The 15,736-nt window shown below is 31.3% G+C and overlaps 1 protein-coding gene across 5 annotated transcripts in view; it reads right to left on the bottom strand.

Moving 5' to 3' along the window:
* Positions 1 to 15,089, bottom strand: part of LOC110997541 (rho GTPase-activating protein 190) — a 30,135-nt gene extending 15,046 nt beyond the window's left edge. For 3 of the 5 annotated variants that reach the window (XM_045630734.1, XM_045630737.1, XM_022265743.2), the window contains exons 1-15: positions 14,997 to 15,082; positions 14,432 to 14,557; positions 12,737 to 12,849; positions 8,201 to 8,345; positions 7,309 to 7,514; positions 5,485 to 5,727; positions 5,146 to 5,246; positions 4,390 to 4,605; positions 3,790 to 3,949; positions 3,588 to 3,697; positions 2,996 to 3,182; positions 2,506 to 2,621; positions 1,645 to 1,794; positions 1,059 to 1,161; positions 230 to 380 (exon numbers count right to left, since the gene is read on the bottom strand). In XM_045630734.1, coding sequence (XP_045486690.1) covers positions 230 to 380; positions 1,059 to 1,161; positions 1,645 to 1,794; positions 2,506 to 2,621; positions 2,996 to 3,182; positions 3,588 to 3,697; positions 3,790 to 3,949; positions 4,390 to 4,605; positions 5,146 to 5,246; positions 5,485 to 5,727; positions 7,309 to 7,514; positions 8,201 to 8,345; positions 12,737 to 12,849; positions 14,432 to 14,495 — 2,065 coding nt within the window. In that variant the 5' untranslated portion in view covers positions 14,496 to 14,557; positions 14,997 to 15,082. Of the gene's footprint in view, positions 1 to 229; positions 381 to 1,058; positions 1,162 to 1,644; positions 1,795 to 2,505; positions 2,622 to 2,995; positions 3,183 to 3,587; positions 3,698 to 3,789; positions 3,950 to 4,389; positions 4,606 to 5,145; positions 5,247 to 5,484; positions 5,728 to 7,308; positions 7,515 to 8,200; positions 8,346 to 12,736; positions 12,850 to 14,431; positions 14,558 to 14,971 lie in introns of all 5 variants that reach the window. The other 2 variants (XM_045630735.1, XM_045630736.1) reach the window with 2 other exon arrangements.
* Between the last annotated feature and the right edge of the window lie 647 nt (positions 15,090 to 15,736).

Genomic DNA, 15,736 nt, shown 5'->3' with positions numbered 1-15,736 from the left:
TTTCATTTATTAAGTTAATAATATAATAAGTTATATGTTGTACTATCTACATTTAGTACTAGGTACATCTGTATTCATATAATAAAAATGAAGGAGTAAACGGACGGCATTATAACTTTATTTCTTCGAATAACAAAAACAATACTAAAGATAAAATACAAAAAGTGCATATCTAAATTAAATAAAAAAAACATTGTTACATATAATAATATATATATATATATATTACCATTAGGAGCAAAATCTCTAGGAGTCTCAGAAATCTCTCGACAGGCGAGTTTTTGTTCGACTCTCCATACTTGAGAAGCAACATTCACTCGTTTATCGCCATCACATCCCGCTATTAGGCGCTTACCGAATTCACACGCGATATCTTCGACCTGAAAAATACTTAATAAAAATCTTGTATGGTACTAATATTGAATAGGTGTCAATATTTGTTCTAAATTGATGACAAAACTAAAAACTAATAGTCACTATACCTTCTATTTCACAGCCAACTAATTTAATTAGCCGTTCAATTAACAATCTGGCCTTTTAACTAGACAGCGGCTTGAAAGATTTTCAGCCAGTTGATCAAACAGCTAGGCATATGACTTGGATCTATGACATTTCATTACTTGCCTAGCCTGGTAACTGTTAATTTAAATTTATTTCCACTTTTTGCCACTCTCAAACTCGAAAAGAAACTCTTAAAACTGTCAATATGGCATCGGCAAAACACAACTTTGATGTTGTTTTCCAAAGGTTAATGAAAAACAACAAGTACAATGGAAAAGTGTAGTGACAATAATAATGTGAATTTATCTGTGAGTGACGACGAGCAATTAAATTTTAAAGTAATATTTTTTATGTCACCACCGTACGAATGGCACAGGCATTAGCCAGCCAGTTTATTAAATGTTAAAACGCTACAGTTGAATATCTTTCAGGCCGCTTGTCAATCGGCGGTGTTAGTTAAAAGTTGTTAATGGAACGGCTAATTAAGCTAGTTAGCTGCGACATACACATATACCTAGGTCTTTTTACTATCAAGGATCAATCAAATGTCAACATACCCCTAATATGATGACATTAATTTGGTTGGTATCTGTGGTGAGAGCCCAAGGGGCGGCAGGCGGTCCCGCCTGACATTGAGACTCGCCCGTTGACGTCAGCGAACTGAAATTCATTAAATTTTAACAATTAAAAAAAAAAAAGGCTGACTACCAAGAGATATATCCAATGTTACGATTTATGATATCACGATGACCAACAAATTCATGCAAGTTGTAATATAGAAAGCTAATTATTATTATTTGAAAGCTGATTAATAATTACTAGAGAAATATCTTAATATAATAATCTTTACTTAGGAAAAACTAGTTAGTGTTAAGACAAAAATAAAATGTCAAGTAAAAGATATGATGGCAAACTCAATTTTGGGCCATAATTTTTGTTAGGTTTATAGTCAGAGTTTTTGTTAAGTCGTCGATTTCGTGGACTTAAGATTAAGCTAAGCTAGTACTCAGAGAGATTCGCAGTTTGCTCTTTAAATACCGACTATGACTTAACTCGAAAGTTAAGTCTGAGCAAAGTGTAAGTGCGCTCTATAGATCTTGCCCTTAGTACTGGATAGAATCGGCTAAAATTAATTTTACATACCCAACTCTAGTATTCAAGATGACCGGCAATGTCGCGTCAAGACAGTTCGCTCCAGCAGGACAATGCTCCCTCATCGGGCAATGAACGAAACCCAAATGCTGGAATAACATCAACTTGCGGTCTTGTTCCATGCGATCGAGCATTTTATATCTAGAAATAAAATACCAGCATTGAAGGAGACAAATAATTTATTAAATTCTAATTAAAATGAATATATGAGCCTTAGGAATTAATTTAAAAAAAAATAAGGATTTTTGTGTATCACACACGTATACCACATCCTAAACGTACCTGTTTTTTAAAAGAAAAAAAAGAGTGTGTGTACTTATCTACACGCGTTAGAAGTTATACTTCTTTGGGGTATGGAAAAAATAACTAAAATGCAGCAGTGATTAACGATAAATATTTAAATTAAACCAAAATATTTTATTTAAATAAATAAATTATTAGTAAATACTATCATCGTCGTATATGAAATTGAAACACCAAAATAATATTTATTTATTCACACTGTTTAATTGTATTGATACGAAACACGTGTTCTAAATATAAAAAAAGTAGAATATACAACTTGAACATAGTTATCGGTTTCCATATCACCTAGACCTAACTTCACAATGTCGAATTTAGGTGGTGTGCGCGCGCATCAAAAAAATTCACTCTCATCATTTTTCTCCATCGCGCCAAAAGAAGTAACTTCAAAAATAAATTATCTTTCTTTCTTTTATTTTTTTTTTGTTATTTTGTGTTTGTCTATGTCTACATAAATAAGACGTAGTTTAATATTTAGGCAACTTTTTAAGTGACTCAAAAAAACAAATATTTCAGGCGAAAACACGTTTTTGTAATACGATCTTATACCTAAAGTCATCTTGTAGTACATCTGTGATCTCTTTTATGTCTTCTTGTGTTATGGTCCCCGTTGGTGATATTCTTTTGAAGTGATAGAATAAGTCCGCGTGTTCCAAAAGTAACTCCTGAAATATACATATTTATAACATATAATTACCAAAATATTTTTTAACCGACTGAAAAAAATACAGGTTTACAATTTCACAATCATATCTTACGAGAGGTCGTTTTGTTTTTTATACATGAAATTTTTCTTGTTACGGCATTTTCGTTCGTTAAAGATCATAAAAACTTACTTCAGTTATCGTTACAGCCTTAAGCCCAATTTATTTTTTATTCTAAATAGTAATTTTATTATTAGTGCATTGTGAATCAAATTTTGAATTGTCTAAAACCCACAATACTTCAAACTATTTTTCAACAAAAACACTGTCTTTAATGCACTTTTATTTAAGAATTAAATATAGAAGATTTTGCAAGATTTTAATTATTTTTATACCTGAAAGTTATGCTTCGCCCGTCTTTGTATCTCTCTCTGATGGTCATCATAGACTCGCTGCTGCTGATCTTCTGAGAGTGCCTCATAGCATTCTCTCCCCATCAACAGAACCCTGACTTCCGATAACTGCTTGCCAGGTGTAACATAACCTGTCTCTTCTAGAAGTCGCTTGAATTGCTGGCACCATCTAAAATTTTATATTTTTAATTAAGACAAGCAAATTATGATATCGGTTATCGTACAAAAACAATACCTATAATGTATATATTTTTTTTCTGATATAAAATAAATTAAAAAATATGATAGAAGTGAAGCAAAATTTAGGGGTAGTTTTGCATTGTTCTCTCATAATTTTTATTTTTATAACTACAGTAAAAGAAAAATTCAGTCAACATTGACAAAGAAATGTTTGCAAAGAGTTTATATATTGATATAACAAAGTAAAATCCTAAATCAATTAGATATAAACGATACCTTGAACAAAGGCGACATAAATTTTTGGACGGTAAAAATGTGGATGTTCCAAAGACGATTCGGTAAAATAAGAGTTACATATTCAACGAAAACAAACATTACAGGAAAAAAATCTTACTCCATATTTCTATGCTTCTCTTGCGCTTCGTGAAGGTAAGCCTTGAAAACAGAGGCTGCCTCATTCGTTTCTAAAATCTCATACGGGATCTTCTGCGACTGTCCCAAAGTCTATAAGGAAAAAAATTAATAAACATCGATATATCTTAGTATATTTTGAAGAAATCAAAATATTTCAGTATTTTTAAAAGACTTCTTCCTACCTGATATCGAGCTCTTTCTCCAACCCGTAGCGTAGTGTCAGTTGGTAAAGGACTCTCTTCAGAGCCGGAGCCGGAACCTGAAGAATGGCGAAGCCCCTCACTGAAGTACACCGTGAAATCACGATGGGACCTAATCTGGCGGACAACGACGCCCCATTCACTAAAAAAAAATACTTTTATTACGCTAACGCCACAGTTTATTTTCTGAGATGACACTTTGAATTTATCTATGCGAAAGACTATAACACAATAAAATACTAAGGGCCTGTTTCACAATGTATGGATAAAGTGCCAAATAGCTATGCAACACACAAATTATTCGATAGATAAAAGTTCCAAATAAGATACTTCGCATTTCATGACGTATAGCGCTATCTGACAGTCGTGAAACGCAAAAATACTATTTATCATACCAATAAGTAACAAATAGCTTATTTGGAACTTATCCGGACATTGTGAAACAGACCCTAAATCTTATATAATCACATCAAACGGGAATTTTGCAATGACCATTTTTGCTGTCCCTACTTTTCACTGTATATATTTTAAGCCAAATCAGTCGAATGAATTATAATTTGATAAATTAAAAAAAAATCTTACTTTTCCTGCAAATCATCAGTCGGCAACTGCATCCGAGCCAGGACTTGCGGCAATTTCGCTAACTGCTTGCGTAATTTCTTTGCTGACCGTTCCTCCTTCAACCGACGTATATGTCTACGGAAGACAACTTGAGTACCATCTTTGCCAAATTGCTGAACAAATTTGGTCCATTCTGGGTAAATGCATAGTCTTTTGCTTGCCGCCGACCATATTTCTCTGAAAATATTCCCTTTATAAGTATCCTGCGCTTTGAGTCACAATATACGCCAATCAAATATAGCTTATAAAGGAGAATGGCACGCTATACAAGTTTTCTCAACCACTAAAAGGTGAATGAACAAATAAAATTTATTTGATAATTACTAAAATTTATATAATAAATATATACGATATAAAAATATAAGAAACATAATATATAAAACTAATGCTGTGTTTATAATATATATATATATATATACATACATTGGGACTTTTGATACTAGTATATAAAATCTTCACTTTTATCCAACCTGAATAATTATTTTAGCATTGACCTCTTTTATATAAATAACCATTTAATGATCAAAGCACATAAGCGAAGCCTATTTTACTGACTGGGTTGGATTATGTCTAGGCACAGAAAGCATTTCTCCAAAAAATCAACAGATCCCAATTCTGCATAACAAATCTTAAACCAAACCCAAAAATATTTTTAACTCTATAATAATAAAATCTTCTTTCGAAGGTCCTAACTCCTATCTTCATACTAAAACTTACTTATGATCCTGGACGTGTATTCGTATAAGTTGAGTGAAGGCTTCAGTCACGAAGTCGAGTTGTTCTCTTCTTATACGTAATGCTTCAGCGTAGTTTGCAACCTTGAGTTTCAATATTTATTTATAAGTCAAACACACTAGTAGGCATCAATATAGGCAAAAAAGAAGATTAGATATTTAAGAAAAATCTTATATAGACTATATAGATAATGTAACTTAAATATTGACGCCTGAAAACCTATACTTGAAGATAAATCGATTAAAAAAATTTTTTTTTGGATTTTTGGTACATATTTAACTTTATAAATTAAAAAAAAGTATGTTATATAATCAAATATACCTTAATCCTGGCCTTTGACTTGTCAATCATTTGCGCCAATAGAAAAAAAGCCTGGTCGATGTTAACATTATCATGACTCGACGTTTCCACGATTGGAATGGAACCCTTGAACTCCTTCCTTTGAACCAGTCTTTCCGCCTCTCTGACCCCTTGTTCGCATGACTCATCGTTTTTTGATGTCACTAGGACCACTGGCTTCTTCAATTTGAGGATGTTCTGGAGGATCGCTGCCGTTATTTCATTCTAGAAGATTTATTAATTCATTACCACTTATCTTAAAAATATTTGAAATTTCATCAGACTTTTAATATAACAAAATTTTAATAATAACATGCAAGTTTGTATCTCTATCGAGAATTTGACAACTATTAAAGGCTACATTGAATGCTGTCAAAGACCATTCACTGGACGCCTTGCATTGAAAATATGACAGTTTACTAAAGCTAAAATTGTGTACTTTCTTTCACAGCGCTATGTCGTAAGGTATTCTACTATGGGGAGAATACCTTACGACATAGCGCTGTGCAGCAGAGGTTTAATCCACATTTTTGCTGCAGAAGAAAGTTGTTCGGTTTATTTCCCCAAGGGAGTACGGAATAAGTTTAAGGAATTAAATATTATGAATCTATCTGGTCAATATATTCATGAAGCCTTGTATGTACAACGAATATAAACATCGTCGCCGTATTCATTTCCAAGGTTAAAATCAGCAAAATTTTCCAAATTCCGTCTGTAAAAACCTACTAGTATCTCTCATTCGAGTTCTTTGCGTTTCTAATCGAATAAACTCTACTTATCTAAGGATATAAGCTAGGAGAAGCCACCCAAGATATTTAATGATTTGTCTTAAGTATACGCGAATTAAACTAGTTCATACAACATAGTAATATCATGGTCGTAAGTTTAACTACGATACTTCTTTATTACTTTCCAGATATAGACATTATATGACACATACTATATCATTATGTGCATAGAGTAAGGTCATGAATAAAGTTGTTTACAAACATTAGCGATTGTGTGGTCTTTGTTAGCAATCAATTATATCTATCAATCGTTAATTGATACTTCATAAACCTAAGGTGTGAAATTTCAATGAATGTATTAATTGTATACTTCAGAAAACTTCACGTGTGTACTCAAAAGAAAGTTGTTTTTCGCTACTAGAGCTCTTAATCTTTCACATTAAACACTGTAGTTATGTCTATATCTATCTGATGTCCTAACCTTCGGATCGCGTGTTTATACTCATTATTGAGATTGGGATCGCTATTGGAAGAAAAAGTTATGGGTCAAGGAATCGAAGGGATATTGGTTAATCGTCACGTGAGAAAATTTGTGCGACAAGATCTGAAGTTTTGAGTTAATGAGTTTTATAAATATATTCTAAACCGCTATTGACAATAACTAAATACAAAATAAATCACATTTAAACAATTTTTCTCTTATAAATGTCTACTTTCTATCTTTCAGTTCCATCATCAAATTCACTACCATGTATAAAATAAGAACAAATATTAATTAAATTACGATAGATATCAAGTCGCTTTATCGGAATAAACCCATAACATGACATTCTTTGTGTTTCTCTCTCTCTTACCTACTCTAGCTTTTGGTAGCCCCTACGCATTGTGTGATCAAAGTACGAAATGACTACTGGCTGTCTGTAACAAACTAGTCACGTTCCTAATTTTAAAATACCAATGGGTAATAATATTTTTTTTATACCACGGCTGACAAATACACTCTCATATTACGACTAGTATAGTAACCAAACTTTACTGCTGTTCTAGATTGAAATAAAAAATTGCAAAATACACCTACCTGCTTCTCCCAAGTCCTGCCAGGCACCAGACTGACGTCGTACACACAAAGGAACCCGTCGACGGAGAGCTTTCCATCAGGCATCAATTTCTGCTCGTATTCTTTCTCGATACCAAGCTGATTCTTGCACACATACATAAGTTTCTCAGCGGACTGCAGTTTTGTTGCTACGCATCGCTTTACGTATGTCTCAGTTTTGCCAACCGCTGTAAAAGATTATAGTTCTTAGTTGTAAATTATTTAATAATAATACCTTACAATTGACCCTATATTGCAGTGTTGGCAATTTAAGGTTGTGGTTGAGGTCGTAGGTTTCGGTCCCTGGCATGCACCAATGGAGTTTCTATCTATGTACTTTAGCTCGAACGGTGAAGGACAAAACAAAAAGTCGACGCCGTGTGTTTTGACAAGAGGATTATCACCTACTTGTCTATTAGATTGAGAAATGATCATGAAATATATACAGAAATCTGAGGCCCACGCCTATAAATGTTTTTTTATATTGCTTTAAAAATATGCCTATTTTAAAAAAGGTATTGTGTCCAATGTTGTTTCGATAAGAACACCAATATTAGAAATCCTTAGACGAGGTATTTGTCAAAGGAAAGCTTGTAAAACAATAAATAGTATTACATAATAACGAAATTTAAGTCTGTTAAATTAAATTACATAAAGCATGAAAGTTAAGCAATATGAAAGGTTTTAATTTTTTATTGCCTTAAAAATTACATAAGTACCTAAGATAAATTCTAAATACACACGAATATCAAAATAAGATTAACCATAGATTAAGGAGATTGCAGAAGCACTGCAATAGTAGGCAATCAGTAGCGATTTATATAAGTATTTCTCCGTCTATAATGGTTATTAATCCAATGAATTAGAAACAAACCTTTAAACGGCTGAAAGCATGCGTCATCAACGAACTCCGTCTGCTCGAGCACTTCAAATCGATATTCTTGGTCATCATTATCCTTCTGAACACCACCCCAGTACAGAAAGTGGTCGTTATTTACCACTCTGCCGCTGAAGTCAGACTGAAAACAAAACATGTTATCACATACGATGTAATTGTTGAACAATGTTAGACTTTACACCAACGTAACCTCTTTTTCGTTTGTTGACTGCATAAAAATAAACAGAGATGTACAAATTACGGTGCTACATATGAATCACTACTCATTATGATATGATTGGAGACGTCTTGAGACGGGAGTTACACATTCTCTCACACACTCGTTTCCATAACTGATTTAGGCCTTATTTTTTCAGTTTCAATCACTAATTTCACAAACAAAACAATAATGCTCTGCTCTAAAATTCAACAATATAAATGGTTTATTTAATTATATTTTCCATTCAATTCTAACAGATGGCGAGTGTTAAAAGTTTACGTTTCACATAAGCTATCTATCTACCTTTCACATAAGTTCTCCTACCGTTTCCCTTGAATAGTTTACTACTATGTAATATAACAAAAACCAGCATACTAGCCACAGCAACGCTTGGTCGAGTCTGCTAGTTAGTATACATATATGATTAACTGAAAGGCTAGTAATCCAAAAGTTATACGTTACAAGTGTTTAGAGCCAGGATAAAACCTTGCAAGTAACTGTTCAAACAACCTTAATCGTGCAAATATGTCACTTGCCCATTATTGGTCTACAGCCATACTCTAGAGTTTATCAATGAATTATCAATATTTAAAACCATAATACGAATGTGATGTAACTTAATAAAACAGACCATCTGACATGAAATTCTAATGTAATGTTACACAACGTTTTTAGTCCATTTTAATGAGGGCTTTAATTAGATTTTATTGGTACTCGGCTCGCATTTATTGGCGGAAGCCATTTTTCAAATGGGCAAGTCAATTAAAGTAGAAGAAATTATTGACGGCTCCCGGCGATTTTAATTCGTCTAAAGTTCCATACCGTCTATCTATGGTAAATTACACATTTAAGAATTGATATTTTATTATTCTAACATTTGCGTGATGTGGGATGTATTATATTTTACGAAAATTAATAAGGAACATGTACAATATAATTCACAATGAACTATATCGTTAGTAAATTTAAAAACAAAACATCAAAACTTATAAATATACTCGGTGGACAAAAAGTCGTGGATCAAACGCAACTACGGGATAGATGGGTTATCAGCTGCAAAATATCTTCTACGGGAGGTTGAGCTTAAGTCAACCCTTGCTGAGTTACAATTTATTTTGCGATTTTATACTAAAAATACTTTTTTTCTCATTCTTATTAAAGCCGTTTACTGTGTGCAGAATGTAAGGTACAGAGGAGCATAATTGGTAGTACCACTGAAGGAATCACTTTGAAATTAAAGGATAGAGGACCTAATACTATGGTAAAAGTAACAATATATTAGTAGTGAAAAAGTAGCATATAGTATAGCTATTATAATCAAAAGGATAATTATACTTTGATAGCCGAAAACGTGTGAAACATAAAATACCGGTTGGAGTATATAATTTTTATCCTGTCTATTGACCTAGATAATGAATACTAATTTTAGCGATTTAGGTAAACTCAGTGACCTGTATTATAAAATCGTAATTCGATACATATTATCATGAAACCTTGTATTTTCCATTTAAACTTTTTCGCTTGGTAAACCAGAAAGTGACAATACATAAACATTTTCTATTTAGAAAGGATAAGAACGATCGTAACCATATTTATTTTTCTATTTTGCTAAACTATTAGTGTAAAATTCAGATATCCGACATGTTAAAGAGTAATTATCCTAACCAATACACATCAAATATGAATATGTGATATTGCTATATCTTTGCGTTCTGTAAAACCATGTAGTTCGGTAGCTATTATTAGCTTTTTAATAGCAATAATTATATGACAAGGAATATAAGGGACTACATCTGCCACCATCGTAGCGCTGCGTTGTCAATTAATACATTAAAAATCTAAATAAAAACAACTATATCATTTGCTCGTGTCTTCCTTTGAGGCTGATTTCTGGAAACCTTGTCTAAATGAAAAAATAAATAAGGCAGGATTTTCAACGTTTTTTTTTAATTTAAAAAAATATATACATATATTTATAATGCACGCTTGGCATGCCTGCAGTGTTCGTTTAAAAATAATAATCCTATAATTTGCCATAACACTTTCCTACAGATTCTACAACGAACTGTAATTATTAAAGTCAGTAAGTTAAATGTCTGTAAATTTTTTAGGGTGTTCAAATAAATTGATTGGACCTAATTACAGCTACGAGAAAATGATATAGTAGAGTTTTTTTTTACATTTTTACATCTCCTGTAATAATGCAGAGACCTGGATGTGTGCCTTATAGATATTTTTCGATTATCTAACCACTAACCCCAGAGGCAGACACAAGCAAATTATTAAGTATCGATTTAATCTACAGATTTAAATCCCTGTAGCTTAAAAACGCAGCAACGTATGACCTTTCATTAACAAGAAAATTTTGTCGTATTGACACGAACTTTAATTCGAATCAATACGAAATACGAGCAAATCATACGCTTAAATGCACGCCAGCTCCTAGCTAATGAGACATTACTAACAGATACCTCAAATACTGCTCTGAGTACAAACGCGTTACCTAAGTATTGAGGATCGTAATACTGCTGCACTATTGCTTTATTGTTCTGATATTTTTAAAATTTTAAAATGAGAATTCAACTAAAGCTATAAGCTTCAATCTAGGGATACAGCTCATCTCGTGTGTGCATTCTTGAACATGTATAATAAATTACATTGTTAGCTTCCGCAAGTAATATAAGTTGCACGGTATTACATCCATTGTTGAGATTAAAATGGTTTCAAATATCTGTTTATAATAATTTCCGACGAATTTGGACATTTAATTTAATTTAATTTGATAAGTTTTTCGTTTTATTAATTAAATCTCCTGGCTTTAGGTCTATATTTTTATACCAACCGGTTTTAGCTGTTTATATTACACAATACAATATTTAAATGTGCGTCCAACTTGCATGTTTTTCTTTAAATAGACTCAGGCGATCCAGGTATATAGTTTTTTGTAATAGAACTAGTTAGACATTCAACGTTTATCCAATACAATGTCGCGGATTTAAAATTTTGGGTAAATTATTCACTGAACCATCTATATATTCTACTCAATACTTTTTTGAATTTAGAAGAATTGGCAAACTTGGCATATTTTTCTCCATATGTTTTATGCTTTGCTCCGCACGCGGGATGCGGCAGCTCACTTCCGCTTCCGGGTCGGGTGAAATATACAAAGGTATGAAAAGAAAGCCTACATTTTTCGAAAAATAAATTATTTTAACTGTATGCCTGACCTCTGGTCATGGCTTACTTGTTAAAGAAGTATTTAAAAGTTACTTGAATTTGTTTCTATTGCGTAATATACGGGTGTATAATATGTCTAAAAATGAAAGATTTATTTATTATTATTATTTCGTTTATCTGTCGGTCGTATTATTCATAATATGTAACCAACAAACATACTTTCTTACGCACCGGTGATTTATAATTTGGGTTAATAGTCTTGCATAATCAAACCTCTTACTACGATCTACGAAATAGTTATATTATATGATTCGACAATTCAATTACCATAAGTTTCAAAAAAATCCCACGGCATATCATACGAGAACATCTATTCGGCGTCTCAACGGACGCACATTCAAAATTATTTATTCAATAACAAGGCGAAGTTTATAGAAGCTCGCCAAATACCTGGTGCTATTTTATTTCGCAAACTATATTTTTACCGAGACAGCCTCTGGGTCTTGTACACTGTTAAATGAATAATATATTATACCGAAAACAGTTAGCAGGTTAAATTTTAGCACAACACAGTCCAGAAAATTGCTAGATTGCCAGACTACAAATTTATCAATAATGTGTGGACCATAGGTAATTCTATTCATATTTAAAGGTACCAATCACACAATTGTTTATTGATTTATAACGAAACCTTGCACTTTAGATTAATGGAAATAAGAAAAGGAATTCACATTAGAGTTATTAAAAGATAAAAGAAAAATTTAATATGTACTTGTAAATAAAACTTCTAAGACACTGAATCAACTGGATGTCTGGATATATTTTTTATATATGTGTATTTTTCACGTATGTGACATGTATATTGTAGAACAATTATTATTTTTCTAGGAATTTAATCTAGAACATCGTTTCTGAACCATTTTTAAGTCGCGACCCAAAAACATGAGTAAAACAGTCTTGTGACCCTTTCACTGCTAAATTAAAAAATAAAACATTTCATTTGTACCTTTATGTAGCTTGTATTCATCGGGTATAATATTGTAAATAAGTAGTATGTATAATTTTTTATAGGAAACCATAGTTAATGCTCAGTTGTCCACAGATGCACGATAGTATATATATATCTATATACTAACCTGACTCAAGACAGAGATGTGATCAACATTGTAATCATCCGCATCAGTTCTAACAAATCTGTTGCACAGACAAGATTTGCCGATACCAAGCTGCCCCTTCTCTTTTTCTGTACCTAAAAATAAATTAATTATGATGGAACAATACATTACTCATAAATAAAAATAATTATGCAATGTGCATAATTATTTTTTTATTAATAGTTTCTAAAAAAAAAAGTTTCTTGTTGTATTTAAGCAAATCCTAACATTTAACTATTACTATTGTTACCATGAGAATGAATAGCCATTGACTATGCCATAAAAATTTATAACCCCAAACTCGTAGAATACCTGAGGTATGCTCAGTTTAAAGTTTTCACAATCATTAAATTAATCATTATCACTATTACTGTCTTCTATATAAAATATAAATGAATATTGAAAAGAGATAAATTTAGCTAACACCACTTAATATACCTAAACAAGCTAAGGAAATAATTAAATATTGCACAGATACATGCATACACATTTTTATACTTTATAGATTATGGACTGTTAAGTAATATAAACTTTTTGCATAATCCCTCTGAACGCATGCCATGCATAATAGAACTTAACTAATTTTTTTAAAGAAATTACATGGGTTCTTGACATTGAAAAAGGATTTAAGATCATTATTTAACTTTCATTAGTGATATGAATCACTGACATAAGAAGACACTATCATACTGATAATGAAGCATAGAATGAGAACATCAAGGCAATGTATATTTTTGAAACAATGTTCATAATTTCATATCCAATTATAATACTGTATATAACATAGATTAGTGATATATACAACATACAGGTATACTTGTAAATAAGATTAAAAGAAATTAAGTAAGTAATTAAAATTTGAATATAATCTCTAAGTTTTAAAAGATCATATATAAGTATTGTTTTAAATAAAACTGAAATGTATACAGGTTTAAGATACTAAGGGCCTGTTTCACAATGTCCGGATAAGTTCCAAATCAGCTATTTATTACTTATTTGTAGGATAAACAGTATTTTTGCGTTTCACAACTGTCAGATAGCGCTATACGTCATGAAATGCCAAGTATCTTATTCGGAAGTTTTATCTTTCGAATAATTTATGTGTTGCATAGCTATTTGGCACTTTATCCATACATAGTGAAACAGGCCCTTAAATTATTGTCTGGCCCTGATGTAAAACCTAGCATGTTTAAAGAAAAATGACTAAGACTTATCATTGTGTTCTTTTTTTTCTTAGCTGGTGAAATTTATTTCAAATACAAAATGAGTATAAAATGAGGTCATTACATCTGCAAGTCTACTTAAAGCTTTATTTTAAAAATTCTTAAGAAATATATTTTAAATGACACAAGATAAGACAGGAAATTTATATTATAAAATATCAAACACAGGAAGCTCAAAGTGTGAGATGTTCTGATAACAATAGTGGATGTTGGTGGCAATTGGGAGATAATAGGCAAGACAGCCACCAAAATATAATGGTTTAGAAATGTTAGGGGGTATATCTATTCAAACAATATTTTTAAACAAGGAACAACTAAATCTATATAGTTATACTATAAAATATGGAAAAAATATTAAGTTGAGTTTATATAATATATTCAACAATATTCATTTAAACTTTGCATATATGTATAATTTATAAATTGTATTAGAAATTTAAGAAAGGTTACTTACCAGATAATCCAATAACAGAAATGGTGACAAGCTTCCCACCTGTATTATCCGACTTTTTTGCCATTTTTAAATCACTTTGCTATTAAAGCCCAAATCACTGTACTTGATACATACATAACACCACACCTGCACATAACAAATATAAAATCATATTTCACTACACATTCACTTGAGATTGCTTTGGTACATATTACAGAACTATCTAAATAAAAAATTGGTCTCATTTTGTTTTCTGTTATGTTCTTTAGTTTACAAATATAAAGTTAATAAAGAATCTCTTAACAGATGTACGAAAATATTAATGAAAATCTATATAATTGATTTACATTCATGCAAGCATTATAATTATTGTTAATCATCAGGCTCAATAGTAATTATTAATCTGTTTTGCTGTTGTTTAACCAGTTAAGCTAAAATAGAACGAAATTCCAGTATTCTCATTCTTTACGGGCACAGTGTCACAATCAATTTTATGAAGATCAACTTGAATCTAATTCAGTGAAAAACGGAAAAGCTATATAATAATACATATAAATTTACCGTCAAACCTAAATGAATACTTAACGTTGTAAAATTACATATTTTAAATTGCAAAAAGAATTTTCTTTGAGAAAAACGCAATTATTCCGAAATGACACTCGCGATGCTTTGTACACAGTGTGACCATTGATAATTTTAAATGTGGTATTTAAGTTACAATTTACAAGTCTTGACATGCAACAACAGTACATTTATTAGCCAACATGACTAAGACTAAATAATGGAAAAAGGTACAACATTAGTATTAAAATGGCACTTCAAACATGAAATAATAAATAAAGTTATAATATACATGGAGCCGCACAAGAATAGTCAATAAATATGTTTAAAAAGATGTTCCCACAAAACATGTTTTCTTTAAAAATATTTTTTTTCTATTTTCATACATAGTTAGTTAATAGTTTGTATAGTTATAAAAAAAATTAAAAAGATGGAAGGTATCCACTTTTGTTGTTTTTGCTACAACTTTGTTAAGGCATTTTAAGTGGCCACCCCGATTTTAATTATAATGTTGCCACTTGCCATGAACAAAGAATAGTATGTATAAAAATTATATTACTTATTTTGCGTTACTTGTGAAGATTCTACTATAGAATATATGGAAGACTATGAATCCACACGTTTAATGAAAGAAACTCTAATCTATTTTTCCACTATTCATTAAATACTTCAATTGTGTATGTTTTACAAATACAACGAAAAGTCATTTTTACATCGCTGTAGGCCTGAAGATCAAAATACAGCTAGATTGAGTGAGCTGCAACT

The sequence above is a fragment of the Pieris rapae genome, chromosome 13, assembly GCF_905147795.1.
Source record: "Pieris rapae chromosome 13, ilPieRapa1.1, whole genome shotgun sequence".
Taxonomy (NCBI): Eukaryota; Metazoa; Arthropoda; class Insecta; order Lepidoptera; family Pieridae; genus Pieris; species Pieris rapae.
Note: the sequence above shows the minus strand (reverse complement) of the source record. Positions and strands in the feature narration are given on the sequence as shown.